Raw genomic sequence first — 15,020 nt, forward strand, 5'->3', positions numbered from 1 at the left:
GAGAGAGAGAGAGAGAGAGAGAGAGAGACAGCAAGAGAGAGGGAGACTGCGAGAAAGAGAGAGACAACGAGAGAGGGCGAGAGAGAGATAATGAGAGAAAGCTAGACAGAGAGAGAGAGAGAGAGAGAGAGAGAGAGAGAGAGAGAGAGAGAGAGAGAGAGAGAGAGAGAGAGAGAGAGAGAGAGAGAGAGAGAGAGGGTGAGGGTGAGAGAAAGAGAGAGGGGGCGAGAGAGAGATCTCTGTATAAAGCCTGTTAAATTGAATTGAGAGAGACAGCGAGAGAGAGAAAGAGAGACGGCAAGAGAGAGAGGGTGAGAGGGAGAGAGGAGACCTCCTCTTTAGAAAGTACATATATTTGGCATGTTTGATGAGGCCAGAGAGAGAGGGAGGAGAGAGAGGCATATTTATATTTAGCACAGCAGTCAGTCTTTTGACTTGTGGCTACAGCATGGTGAGGGCTACATTTGTTTTGAAGAGATCTCAGGCATGATAACACATGTATTTATATTCTCCTTCTTTCTTCTTCTTTATAAGCAGAACAACTTAATACACTACCCTAAAATGTCTATCTTCTTGTATTGATGTACAACAGCTGTTAGAGAGTGTAAGTCTCTATAGAGCGGAGTGGAGTGACGGAATGGTGCTTTAGTAGAGAGTGGCATGCAGACTCGCCCGTACTACCCGATCTCATTCAATTTAACCATGTCGCCCTGGCCCCTTTTAGCTGTGGCCATTCGTTGTGTTCATTAGATCCAATCAGATTCTTTGAAGCTTTTTATTTGTTGTATTTATATAACAAACATGAGTTTGGAAGGTTAACACGATTAAATATTAAGGCATTAAACCTCTCACTTAAAGCCTCCAACATATTGTTGGCAATTATATCTAAATCCAAACAGGTTTTCGAGCAGGTAGTGCTGAGCGATTTATACTTGAGGTTGGTTCGGTTTTGGTCCAATTATTGAAAAAATTCTCACGGGTTTTTGATTTCGATCATTTAAAAAAATATTAAATGCATTATAAAATAATGGCATTACAATGATTAGAGAGCTTTTAATAGAAATTCCAAAAGTCAAAAATAGTGAACATTCAATTGCCAAAACATTGCAAATATCACATTGTCTCTGTCAGGTCCACATTGGGTAGACATCAATAGAAAAATGTGAAATTATTATGAAATACAATATTTCAGCTGTGTTTTATAACTTCGTTTTATTTGATTACTTTATTATTTTAATTCCTTTAAAGTGCTCATATCATCTCTGCTCAGCCAATAGCAGCCAGCCAGCCAGACCATCTAAGGTTATCCATATGCTGCAGAGCTGTCTGACAGAATCATTTTACTAGTTCTTCAAAGTACATAAGGCATACTTTCACGAACAGTCTCTGTCCCTCTTGACGTGCTGTGTACATTCCTCTCTCGTGTGGTCTATGCAGTCTGTGTGTGTATGTATCTAACCCAGGGTTTCCCAAACTCGCTCCTCGGGGGCCCCAAAGGGTGCACGTTTTGGGTTTTGCCCTAGCACTATACAGCTAATTCAAATGATCAGCTGATTCAAATGATCAGCTAATCATCAAGCTTTGACCATTTGAATCAGCTGTATAGTGTTAGGACAAAAAACAAAACGTTCACCCCTTTGGGTCCTGAAGACCGAGTTTGGGAAACGTGGATCTAACCGAATCTAGCAGGCTGTCCAGAGATCTGTATCTTTCCGACCCCCAAAAAACTGGATTATGGTCATTGTAGTTTATTGTAGAGTTCAAAAAGTACTCGCAATCAAAAGCATGAAAAGGAATAACCCAAGGAGGCTGAGATGCAAAAAGCATAATATCATGAATTTAATCCATGCTCGAAAGAATACAAAGAGTGAAAGTGCAAGGTGCTATATAAAAATGAGTTTTGGCCTTATGCCTTCATCAGTGCTGTACAAACAAATTAAGAAGGCGTGTACTTAAGACACACCTGCTGTGCATAACAGGCGCAAGCAGATAGTTGATTAGAGACTGTCGAATAGGGAGTGCATATTAACAAGGAATACATAGAAGAGTATCAAAAATTGACAATTCAAATGTCACATATAATTGGAAAGGGGGGGGACTGCTGGTACGTGTGGACAACACAACAAGAAACATACACGGTCCAATTCCTCATTAAGCCCCTGGCGGTGTAGAGTTTTTAATTACACTGGAGAAGGCGCTCATCCGTATTGCTGTGTCTGCAACTTGAGAAAACACAGTCAATGGCACAGATCAGTCACAGCATGATTGTAGTTATTTACCACGTTTCTGCGCAGAACTAGGTTGAATATTTGCTTAATGAAAACTACAACTCCCCTCAGCCCAGCATCCCACATAGTTCCTTACTTGATTTCTCTCTAGAGAAACTGCACGTTAAGCTCAAATTAATTAAACTGACGACGTCGGTCAAGAAGTTGTTTAATAACTGGGGGGGGGGGGGACGAAATGACGTTTAACTGCTCAGCACTACCAATAGTCTACTAAGAGAGTCATATCCAATGTTCAAAAAGGGGTCTCTTACACAGATTAAAACCAACCATTTACAGTGGATGGACAATGGAACCCTGTTTAAAGAATCCTCCTTTCCAAATGAAGCCACACAGAGTTGATTACAATTCCCAATGTTATCCTCCAGAAGATGCAGAACAAATATTACAGCAAATAATATGGCCAAACTTCAACGTACTGATAGACTTAAGACCAATTTTCTTTGAAAACATTTTAAAGTAAGGTATCCTGTTTATGAATGACATTGTAAATAAGGACAGCAAAATGTTGAGTCGCTCACATGCTCTTAAGGAAATCACGAATGTCATGGATATATTGGAACTAATGAATATATGGAGGCTTAAATATCATGACCTAGTGAGATATACATGGCAGAGGCTCAATCAAGGTAGTCGTCTTGACTACTTTCTTATGTCATTTTCGTTGGCACAAAAAGGTAAAAAAGTGTTGATAGGGGACTGAATTTCCACATGGGTGAGGATATTGGAAAGTTTATAAAAGCCTAACTAGTTTTTAACTAGAACAGAGGAATTTATAACTGCATTTTTCCGACATAACATAGGTACAGCAGATCCTGTTATTGTATGGGACACTTTTAAAGATGTGGCTTTAGAGGCCATGCAATTCGGCACTCAGCTCTTAAACAAAAGTAATTTAGGTCAAGAGTCCATATTAACAAAGGAAATGGCAATAAAAACTGTACCATAGAGGCTCAGACTAAGTTAGAGGAAAAACAAAAAGAAATGGAGAAACTTATTCAAGAAAGATCAAGTGTAATATATTATAAAAAATTAACCAAATTGGATGGAATATGGGGGGGGGGAAATTATATATGTTTAAATGCTACGAAAAACAATTGACTGAATCTTGTTACAACTGACCCATGAGTCACCCATGAGTCACAAAATAATATTTTGAAAGAGGAAGCAAAGTACTTTAAGCATATGTTTTCATTTGTCTCCATCTTCTCTAACCGAAGCTAATTGTATGGATTTTCTTTCTATTAATAAAGTAAAATTAACAGCTGTACAGAAAGACTCATGTGAAGGCGAAATTACAGAGGAGGAACTTCTTGATTCAAATAAAGTCCTTAAGTCCGGGAAAACTCCAGGGCTGGATGGCATACCAGTTGAGGTATACCAAAGTTTTTTGATACACTCAGAGGACCGTTATAAGCATGTTTTAACCACTCCTATGTAAATGGTAGATTATCGGACACCTAACAAGAAGGTCTGATTTCATTATTACTGAAACAGAATAACAAGTGGTAAACATAAAGATCCAGTCCATTTAAAAAATTGGAGGCCCCATACACTTCAGTGATGCAAAAAATCTAGCAAAATGTATAACGCATAGAATTAAAAAGGTTTTTTTACATGGACGATACATTGGAGATAATATAAGACAAGTACTGGAAACAATAGAACACTATGAAACATTTGGGAAACCAGGCAGCTACTCATAGCTGACTTTGAAAAGGTTTTTGATAAAGTACGACTGGAGTTTATATATAAATACCTGGAACATTTCAATTTTGGAGAATCTCTTAGCATAGTAAATAATGGCTACTTCTCAGAAAGTTTTAAACTGTCAAGAGGAGTAAACAAGGTTGTCCACTATCGGCATATCTCTTTATTATGGCCATAGAAATGTTAGCTATGAAAATCAGATCCAACAGTAATATCAAGGATTTCAAAAATCCAGGGCTTAAAAACAAAGGTATCATTGTACGCTGATGATTCATGTTTTCTTTTAAATCTACAACATCACAACACAGTTGAAAAATATATGGCAAATATAAATACAATATGGATGGTTTTAAGAGACAGATGGGGACGGTTGAATGGAGCTGAAGGTTGGGAATAATAACAACAAGATAACTAATGTAAAACATACTGTGTCCATAAAACGTATATAGGTTCAGAACTTTTGTGAAAGAAATAGATGGGAGAGGTTGAGGTTAGAGGAAGGACAGGAGTAAAAACAAACAAAATATAACTATTGTAAAGTAGACTGTGCCCGTAAAATGAAGCTGGTCTAGAGAATGCCAAGAGTATGCAGAGCTGTCATCAGGCAAAGGGTAGCTATTTTGAAGAATCTCAAATCTAAAATATATTTTGATTCGTCTAACACTTTTTTGGTTCCTACATGATTCCATATGTGTTATTTTATAGGTTTGATGTCTTCACTATTATTCTACAATGTAGAAAATAGTAAAAAATTAAGAAAATCCCTGGAATAAGTAGGTCCAAACATTTGACTGGTACTGTATAGTATATATAATGTGTGTGTGTGTTGGTGTGTGTGTGTGTGTGTGTGTGTGTGTGTGTGTGTGTGTGTGTGTGTATGTATATATATATATACAATCTGCAATATTAAAGCTGATCTACCCGCCCCCAAAAAATATTTTAAAAATCATATTAATTTTTAATCAATATCCCCTCTTTTGGTACTGTCCTTCAGTGACTCGCTTTTGGAGTCAGCTCCAGGAGGGGTTGTTGAGTCATAATGTCTGTGTTAAGATGGACCTACAAACAGTACTGTTAGGAGATCTGAAAAACCACGATCAATCAATGGGAAATAGGATTATACTTTTAGGTAAAGTATTTATTTTTAGGGAAATCTTGATAATAATGGTACAAATAGAGCAGTTTCAAGACCCTCGTGAGACATCAAAGTAAAATAGAAGGAAAGAGTCAAATGCTAATGGGGGGAAATCAGAAATGACGCAAGTAATGTTATTTGAAAGAATAATCCGTCTGCTAGTTTCAGAGCTGATCTAGTTTAGGTTACACAACCAAGGTCCAGCTCAGTGACCTCTGTCATTGTGTCTGTGTCTAGAGATAAAAAAAAATATCCAACAATACCTGGAGGAATACAGTCCCACTAACCTAGATGATGTATTCATTGCAACCGTGTGGCATAAATATCAGTTTCAGGATTATTTGCAGTTACGTAATAATAGCATTTATATTCAAGACCAATCTCCCCTATATCATAACATATTTGCGATCTACAGAGTCGTGCACGCAATCGTTTGGCATTGCTGTTGCCAGGTCTTTCCCTAAAAGTTTGTTTGCTATGCACTAGTTACATCTTGAACAAGGTTCAACCATAGCTGTGGGAAGTAGAGATGCTGCAGCAGCCCCTAGTAAAAATCTAAAACATAGGTGCTCCTACACCTGCATTGCTTGCTGTTTGGGGTTTTAGGCTGGGTTTCTGTACAGCACTTTGAGATATCAGCTGATGTACGAAGGGCTATATAAATACATTTGATTTGATTTGATTTCAAAAACAGCACATCCACCCAAAACATTTTCCCCTGGGACATGATTTCAACCCCTATAGGCAACAGTTGCATGGTATTTGACCGTTATTTAACATAAACAAGTTTCCCATCTCCAGGCTTCCACACATACAAGCTGCTGATGCGAGCCTTTGGAACATCTACATTTTAAAAAGTCGAATAAATCAATTGAATATAAACAATCACAATCATGTATTATTTATTTTAGGCAGATCTAAAGAAACATAAATATATATATATATATATATATATTTTTTAGAACCGAATATGAGTTGGCCTACTCTATGTTATCTGGCTATGCACCATGCCATAGGCTGTAGGCTTGTTCATTTAGCAGACAAGATCCCGTGCCGTTATTTTATAATACACTGAACAAAAATATAAACTCAACATGTAAATTGTTGGTGCCATGTTTCATGAGCTGAAATATCCATACGCACACAAAGATTATTTCTCTCAAATTTTGTGCACAAATTTGTTTATATCCCTGTTAGTGAGCATTTCTCCTTTGCCAAGATAATCCACTTGCCAGGTGTGGCATATCAAGCAGCTGATTAAACAGCATGATCATTACGCAGGTGCACTTTGTGCTGGGGAAAATAAAAGGCCACTTTAAAATGTTCAGTTTTGTCACAACATAACGCCACATATGTCAAATCAAATCAAATTCTATTTGTCACATGCTTACTTACCAGCCCTCAACCAACGTTGCAGTACATAAAATAACAATAACAAGGCTATATACAGGGGTACCGGTACAGAGTCAATGTGCGGGGGCACAGGTTAGTCGAGGTAATTGAGATAATATGTACATGTATGTAGGGGTAAAGTGACTATGCATGGATAGAGTAGCAGCAGCGTAAAAAAGGGTCAATGCAAATAGTCAGGGTAGCCATTTGATTAACTATTCAGCACCTATGGCTTGGGGATAGAAGCTGTTAAGGAACTATTTGAACCTAAACTTGGTTCTTTGGTACCTCGTGCTCGCCCCTCGTTTCCTGTAGTCCACGATCAGCTCCTTGGTCTTGCGTACCTTGAAGGAGAGGTTGTTGCTCCGGCATCACACTGCCAGGTCACTGACCTCTTCCCAGTAGGCTGACTCATCATTGCCGGTGATCAGGCCTATGTAACGGATGTGAAATGGCTAGCTAGTTAGCGGGTACGCGCTACTAGCATTTCAATCAGTTACGTCGCTTGCTCTGAGACTTAAGTAGGGTTTCCCCTTGCTCTGCAAGGGCCGTGGCCTTTGTGGAGCGATGGGTAACGATGCTTCGTGGGCGACCGTCGTTGATGTGTGCAGAGGGTCCCTGGTTCGCGCCCGTGTCGGGGCGAGGGGACGGTTTAAAGTTATACTGTTACACCTACCCCCGTCGTGTCGTCAATGAACTTGATAATGGTGTTGGAGCTGTGCGTGTCCACACAGTCTTGGGTGAACAGGGAGTACAGGAGGGTACTAAGCACACACCCCTGTGGGGCCCCTGTGTTAGGGGTCAGCGTGGTGGAGGTGGTATTGCCTGCCCTCATCACCTGGGGTCAGTAAGTCCAGGATCCAGTTGCAGAGGGAGGTGTTTAGACCCAGAGTACTAAGCTTGGTGGCAAGCTTGGCAGGGATAATGGTGTTGAACAACATTCTCATATAGGTATTCCTCTTATCTAGGAGGGTGAGGGTTGTGTGGGGAGCAATTGAGATTGCGTCATCTATGGATCTGTTGGGGCGGTATGCAAATTGGAGTGGGTCTAGGGTGGCTAGATGGTGGAGTTAATGTGTGCCATAACCAGCCTCTCAAAACACTTCATGATTACATATGTGAGTACTAGAGGGTGGTAGTCATTGTGGCATGAAGCCTTAGAGTTATTGGGAACAGGGATGATTGTGGTCATCTTAAAACATGTGGGGATTACAGACTGGGACAAGGAGAGGTTGAAAATTACTGTGAATATGCCTTCCAGCTGTTCTGTGCATGCTCTGAGAACGCGCCCTGGAATACCGTCGGAGCCTGCGGCCTTGCAGGTGTTGACCTGATTAAAGACCCTTCTCACTTCGGCCTCGGGGATCGAGATCACCCAATCCTATGGGTCAGTGATGGCTCTCACACCCGGCTTGATGTTGTTGTCATCGTCAAAGCATGCATAAAATGCATTGAGTTCGTCTGGTAGAGAGGCATCGTTGGGCAGATCATGGTTGTGTCTTCCTTTAAAATCCGTAATAGACTGAAGCCCCTGCCACATGCGGCCGGTGGTGGAGCCTGTGTAATATGATTCCCCCTTATTCCTATATTGTCCTTTTGCTCATTTGGTGACTCTGCGGAGGTCATAGCGGGCCTTCTTGTACTTATTCCTGTCTTTGGCCATAGCATCAGGGTAGTCTATGATAGCTCTGTGCGCGGTAGCCCTGCTCTTTAGTTTAGCACGAACCTCAGTGTTAATCCAGGGCTTTTGATTGGGGAAGCAGTGAACCCTCACTGTGGGTACAACGTCGCCGATCCATTTTCTAATGAAGCCGGTGATGAAGGTGGTTAGCTTGTTGATGTTATAGACGGAGTCTCGAAACATATTCCAATCAGAGATAGCAAAGCAGTCCTGAAGCATTCCCTCTGATTCTGTTGAACATTTCTCAATTCCAGCGAATCGCGGGTACTTCCTGTTTTAGTTTCTGCTTGTAAACAGGAAGAGAGAGTACGGAGTTGTGACCTGATTTGCCCAAATAGTGGATGAGGGAGGGCCTTGTATGCTTGCTTTTGGGTAGAATAGGGGTGGTCTAGGACTTTATCGCCCTTAGTGGCGTTGTAAACTTGTTGATGGAAGTTGGGCATCACGTGTCTTAGTGACAGCAAATTAAAATTGCCGGCAACCAGAAAGGCAGCCTCTGGGTGTAGTGTTTCCTGTTTGTTGATTGTACAGTTTGTTATGCGCCAGCTTGTTATTTTTATTGTTCTGAGGTGGAATGTATACAGCAGTCACGATAACAGCTGAAAACTCCCTCGGGAGGTTGAAGGTTCAGCATTTGGCCATAAGGTATTCCAAGACTGGTGAACAGTGGGTCGACACTTCCACCGCGCTGGAATTAGCACACCAGTTGGAGTTGATGAAGAGGCAAACCCCTTCCCCCCTTCGAATTCCCCAACTCCACTGTCCTGTCCGCTTGGTGAATGGAGAATCCATCGAGTTGGATAGTCGTTGGAGGTATCATGTCTGAGAGCCATGTTTCTGAAAAGTAAAGAATATTGCAATTCCAAGTGTCCCGTTGGTATCGAATCCGTGACTGTACATTCGCCAGTAGAATTGAGGGAAGAGGTGGCCAGTTTATCCTTCGCCTTAATCTCACCAGGATCCTCCCTCTCTTGTCAGCGTTTCCTCTTGGGTAGCCTGAAAATTGGGTTGGAATTTCAGAGAAAGCCTCGGGCAGATGAGTCGAAGTAAAAGCCGGAATTGGGGTAAGTAACTCCCGATCTGATGTTCAAGAGATATTGTCGGTTGTAAGAAATAATAGCGGATACATTACGTGAAAATAGACTAAAAATAAAACACAAAATAATCACAAAATAGCAAATTGGGTCGGAGCTTGCAAAGCGGCGGCCATCTTGTACGGCGCAATCTTGATCACGTTGAGGGAGAGGTTGTTTTCCTGACCTCCACCCTATAGGCTGTCTCGTTGTTGGTGACCAGGCCTACCACAATTGTGTCGTCGGCAAACTTAATGATGGTGTTGGAGTAGTGCTTGGCCACGCAGTCATGGGTGAACAAGGAGTTCAGGAGGGGACTAAGCAGGCATCCCTGAGGGGCCCCCGTGTTGAGGATCAGCGTGGCAGATGTGGCAGATCCAGTTGCAGAGTGAGGTGTTTAGTCCCAGGGTCCTTAGCTTAGTGATGAACTTTGAGGGCCCTATGGTGTTGAACGCTGAGCTGTAGTAAATGGACAGCATTCTCATGTAGGTGTTCCTTCTATCCAGGTGGGAAAGGGCAGTGTGGAGTGCAATTGAGATCGGATCTGTTGGGGGCGGTATGAGAATTGGTGTGGGTGTAGGGTTTCTGGGATGATGGTGTTGATGTGAGCCATGACCAGCCTTTCAAAGCACTTCATGGCTACATACGTGAGTGCTACGGGTCAGTGTCTCAAGTTTTGAGGGAGCGTGCAATTGGCATGCTGACTGCAGGAATGTCCACCAGAGCTGTTGCCAGAGAATTTAATGTTAATTTCTCCACCATTAGCTGCCTCCAATGTTGTTTTAGAGAATTTGGCAGTGCGTTCAACCAGCCTCACAACCGTAGACCACAGCCCAGGACCTCCACATCTGGCTTCTTCACCTGTGGGATCAGCTGGCGGAGGGGGAGGGGTGCTGAGGTGTATTTCTCTCTGTAATAAAGCCCTTTTGTGGGGAAAAACTAAGTATGATTGGCTGGGCCTGGCTCCCCAGTGGGTGGGCCTGGCTCCCAAGTGGGTAAGCCTATGCCCTCCCAGGCCCACCTATGGCTGGGACCCTGCCCAGTCATGTGAAATCCATACATTAGGGCCTAATGAATTCATTTCAATTGACTGATTTCCTTATATGAACTGTAACTCAGTAAAATCGTAGAAAATGTTGCATGTTGTGTTTATATTTTTGATCAGTATATATTATAGTAAGAAGAATATAATTGAGCTTAGCTGAATAAAATGGAAAATGTATTTTTTCCATTCCCGAGCGAGAGTGCACGCATATAAAGTGGCTATGTTGAGCGTAAAATGTATCATTTGAAACAGGTCCTATACACTAGATTTAGGGTCATTTGGCAACTTTAGTTGTGAATGATACAAACCTTAGAATCTGCATGATGCGACTATAGGCTTTGATGATTTGAGAAAGTCTGGGGGAAAAAGCTTGCACTCTGTACCTTGTCTCAGGCTATATATAAGTTGTTCCCTCATCAAGTGATCATATTTTCACCCATCAGACTATTCTCAATTTAATCTTGTCTTTACTAATATGTAACATTTGTTTTGATTTAGAATGGCCCATTATCAAATGGGCAGGAACGGGCGCAAGACAAAAAAATACATGTCATCTCCGGTAATTTCGCTGTGCAGTGAGTGAGTTTTAAAAATACATACTGTTTTGATGATAAGTGTTTGATGCGATTTTCGATAGCATTCGCATTGATGTCAGAGTGGTTAGAGGGACAATAGAGCCCTGAGTACCACACCATTAGCAACCTGATGATCGTTAGTGAGTTGGTACAACTAACGCATGCCCAGAGTGCACAAGAGGAGATCACCGTGACTCAACGGTCACGCAGAATTTTACTGAGGTCATGACTCATGACTGCTGGTGTGGCGGTAACACGGTCACACAACACGGTCAAGGCATTGGAGGAGAGTGATACAGCCCTAGCCAGTAGGCTTTTAGTACATAACTGCCAGTCTCACAAGCTCACAGAAAGCCAATACTAAGTCCACTATGTCCACAGCATGCTACAAAGCTAAACAATCCACTGAAGTACATCTAAACCATGGCAACTACATAAACGCAGATAGCGACGTCTCTATCAACCTTCAACTTCGGGAAAAATACGAAGCATCAGATGAGTGGTTTATTATATTTCCCTGCAGCAACCATTTACCTTGAGTTACAGGCAGGAGCCCTAAGGTAGTTTTAATTAAGCAATATGATTGGCTGTGCCTGCTCTTTGTGGTTATTAGCGGCATACAAGGGGGTGAAACGCATTTTCTCCCGGGACTCAGTATAAATAGTCAGGATAGAGATGTCTCTATGGCAACAAGCTATTCAGCCAACATAACACCTGAATGAAAACGAGAGAGGGACAATGCAGCACCCTCCAAAAAACAGACAGCCCCTCTTAATACTGGTAATGAGTTTATGCGTGAAAATATACAGGGGTGCAACTTTGGTTTTAAGTGGGGAGAACATTCTATATTTTTTTATCCAGTCAGATAAACACTCCAAACAGCCTACCCGACCGCTCGGAAGCGTCCACATGGTCCTAAAGCACATCGTTGCATCGTTTTGTATCACATTCCAATAATAAAATTGTGGGGGACAAAAATGCAATTTCAGAATGTGGGGGGGGGGGGGGGCCTTATCCCCCCGTCCCCAGTGAAAGTTGCACCCCTGAAAATATATAACAGAAATAGAGAGAGAGGGGGATCACCTTATGCTAACACTCCAACACAGCAGAAGAGAGAGGACAGACATGTTGCTGGTGAAAAATGCTGAACGGCTGCCATGTCAACTGGCTGCCAATACCTATAGACGTGGGTGTGCCATTACTTTGAAACACATTACCGTTTCACTGCATGAAAATAATCCCATGAAAATATAAGTATACTAACAGATGGCTGATACATTGGAGGAGAGTGATATAGAGAGGTTTGTCATTGACTCCTAGGGGTTCTTCTGTCTGTACATTCAAGGCAAAGCGTTTCAGGCTCTGGCCAGTCCAGCTTTGAAAGTACAGAAAGCTCTTTCTCCAATAGCAGCCCTTTTCAGTCACATACTATATCCCTTTTTTTTCTTTGACGCTGTACAGGACCTGTCATATTTCCAAAGACATCGGTTATCGTGAAGGACTGAGATCTTCTCGTAAACTGCAGCTAGATTTGTCCCAGAAGGATCCTAGACATCAGAACTCTTATGACCCCATTACATTGTTGCAATCCTAATGAAGTACTGCTTCGATTACCACAGTCAGTGAATGAAAGAGGGAATCTAAGTCTAAGCAAGTACCATCACGCCTCAATTTAAAAAATGCAGTAAACTAATTAATTGATAACGCTGCTTCATTTTACAGTAATTGATTGTTTAATTAATCTCTTCATTTATTTGAGAAAAACACAGTAATGGTGTTTGTGTGACTCTCTGTAGAGACAACCACTAGTTCAGAGCGAATGCTCATTACACCTATAGCTGTAATCAGGCACACTTTTGGTGGCAGACTCATCAAAGCTGCATGTGAGGGAAGCTTTTGATGTGTTTCAGAGGAAAAGAAACAAAGTGATTTCTTTACACATTCTTCGTGGCTAAAGAAAATGTGCATAATGTGTGTCCTTTGAAAGAATCAATGTAGCTGGAATCAATTAAAGCTAACATAATGAGGATTTGAGCAGATTTTGACATGTTGTTTCAGCTAGGCTGACTCATTGGGCTATTTACACAATCAAATCATCTTCTCTTTTTGAAAGTATGAACAGGGTCTAGAAAAACATGTTGAAATCTTTGTGATGATCTGTGTGTGTGCGTGTGCGCAGGTGGGTTGTGTGGTTACACAGACCTAAATGAACGCGTGGGAGTGCCTGAGTGGGTGTATTCACTGTGCTCTAAACCTTCCCTGAAAAACTAGATTTGATATATAAAAACAATTGAAATGGATGCTGTGCATGAGATAGCCTAATCAGATTTGTTTTCATCAACAGCTGCTACTCTTACCATTTACATTGGCTTCAGAGCAAACAGAAATATATAGCTGTCACTACAAAGAACTGTGGACATGACAAGATAATGGCTGCATTTGCTTTCGGTCATGTTTCCATACTTACGTAGATTAATCAAAGTGTAAAAATAGAAAGTGAATCTCCTCAAGATAGACACGTTCATCTGTGTGTGTGCTTAAGTTCTCTCTCTGTGTTTGACAAAAGCAGAAATGTAACCTTCAAAGCACAACAAACTACTCAGAGGCTGTTATCAGTATCTGGGAGGTAGAATTAGTCAAATCGACCAGTGTGTTCACCTGGAATTAATTTATAAGAGGGGGAATAATTTGTCCGATTCCATGCCGTGTGGATATTCATAATTGAGTCAAACAAAGCTCAGAGAATGAAAATGTGTACTTTACACGTTAATCACCTCAGCTCAACTCACTGCTGCTGAAAGGCCAGTAAGTTTGATTTACTAAGCTTGGATAGGGATTTCTTTCTTACCTTCTGAAAATAACATGTGCAAAAGCTTAGTATATCAGGTCCAGGGAGTATATGGCAGATAAGCTTGTGGACAGTTATGGTCAAGCTTATAACTGAACTCAACTATGGTGTGCAGTGCTTGGGCAACCCACTGCCTCTATTATACTGGTCAGACTTACTCTTGACGGTGGCCGTCCTGGTGCAGTTGTAGAGGATGGCCAGCTCCCCAAACACCTTCCCAGGACCCATGGTGCACAGCTTCATGCTCTCCTTTGTCACCTCCACCTTCCCATCTGCAAGGGAAAACAACAGAGCAGAGCACACTTTTTCATTTCCCCCGCTGATGCACGGTCCGTGAAAGTGAGCATGACAAGCTGGAAATGTCACCGTGCTGCTGTTGCCCAGATTGGGGAGAAGTCAAAGCTAATGCACTACAATAAAATTCTAAATTCATTACTTAAATGGGACATGAGAGAGGGATAACAGCAGAATGGTATGCAGACTCCACAATAATGGGCTCAGCGGAAAAATGGGACACTGGCTAGAAGAAAAATATAGGGGAAAGGGAATAGCAAAACAGACATTAGTTTTAAGTCATTACAAAGTGACAGATGGGGGAGATTGAAAGTATTGCTGGAACGTGAGGGAATGAATGTCGCTGAATGTCCAGCAGAGACCTGCAGGCTCCAAAATCCCCATCTCTGCATTGATGTATCTGATTCTGGCAAGTGGGCGATTCACCAAGCAGCAACAACTCACAGTTTACAGACTGCCACCAGATGAATGACTGCCATTCTCTAATCAGAGCAGATTGGTCATTCCCCTGGGGGGGGGGTTCCCGATAGTGATGGAACTTAAGCCTATGAGCGTTTGAACAATACATCGTTCTCCTAACGGCCGGAGGTATAACATGCATTTACCAAAATGCCACGTAGTGAGAACATTTTCTAAGTGAGTCATTGAAGCATATGTCAATACTGACACACTTTTAGAAATAAGGGTACGCTATTGTTCCCTGGGGTACAAAAATATTAAAATACACATAATGTACCTTCAAAAGGTACACATAATTATCTCACGTAGTACTGTTCAGTACCTTTTAGGGTACATGTGCGGATAAAGAATATAATGGTACATTTTCTTACCCAATATTTTGAATATATAAAAAAAGTACAATAATCACATTCTCACTCTCAAAACAAGGGGTAAGGTGTGGAGGTACATTTCTGTTTCTCAGGGTACAAACATATTTTGTGTACCCTCAATACCCACCGTAAGGTACAATGATGGATTTTTG

At 41.6% G+C, this 15,020-nt stretch overlaps 1 protein-coding gene across 1 annotated transcript in view; it reads right to left on the reverse strand.

Annotated features, from left to right (window-relative positions):
• prkg1b (protein kinase cGMP-dependent 1b) overlaps positions 1-15,020 on the reverse strand; it is a 141,874-nt gene that overhangs the window by 70,765 nt on the left and 56,089 nt on the right. Inside the window, exon 3 of the mRNA XM_038975015.1 lies at positions 13,903-14,016. Coding sequence (XP_038830943.1) covers positions 13,903-14,016 — 114 coding nt within the window. The remainder of the gene's footprint in view (positions 1-13,902; positions 14,017-15,020) is intronic.

This window comes from Salvelinus namaycush, chromosome 35 (assembly GCF_016432855.1).
Source record: "Salvelinus namaycush isolate Seneca chromosome 35, SaNama_1.0, whole genome shotgun sequence".
Classification (NCBI taxonomy): Eukaryota; Metazoa; Chordata; class Actinopteri; order Salmoniformes; family Salmonidae; genus Salvelinus; species Salvelinus namaycush.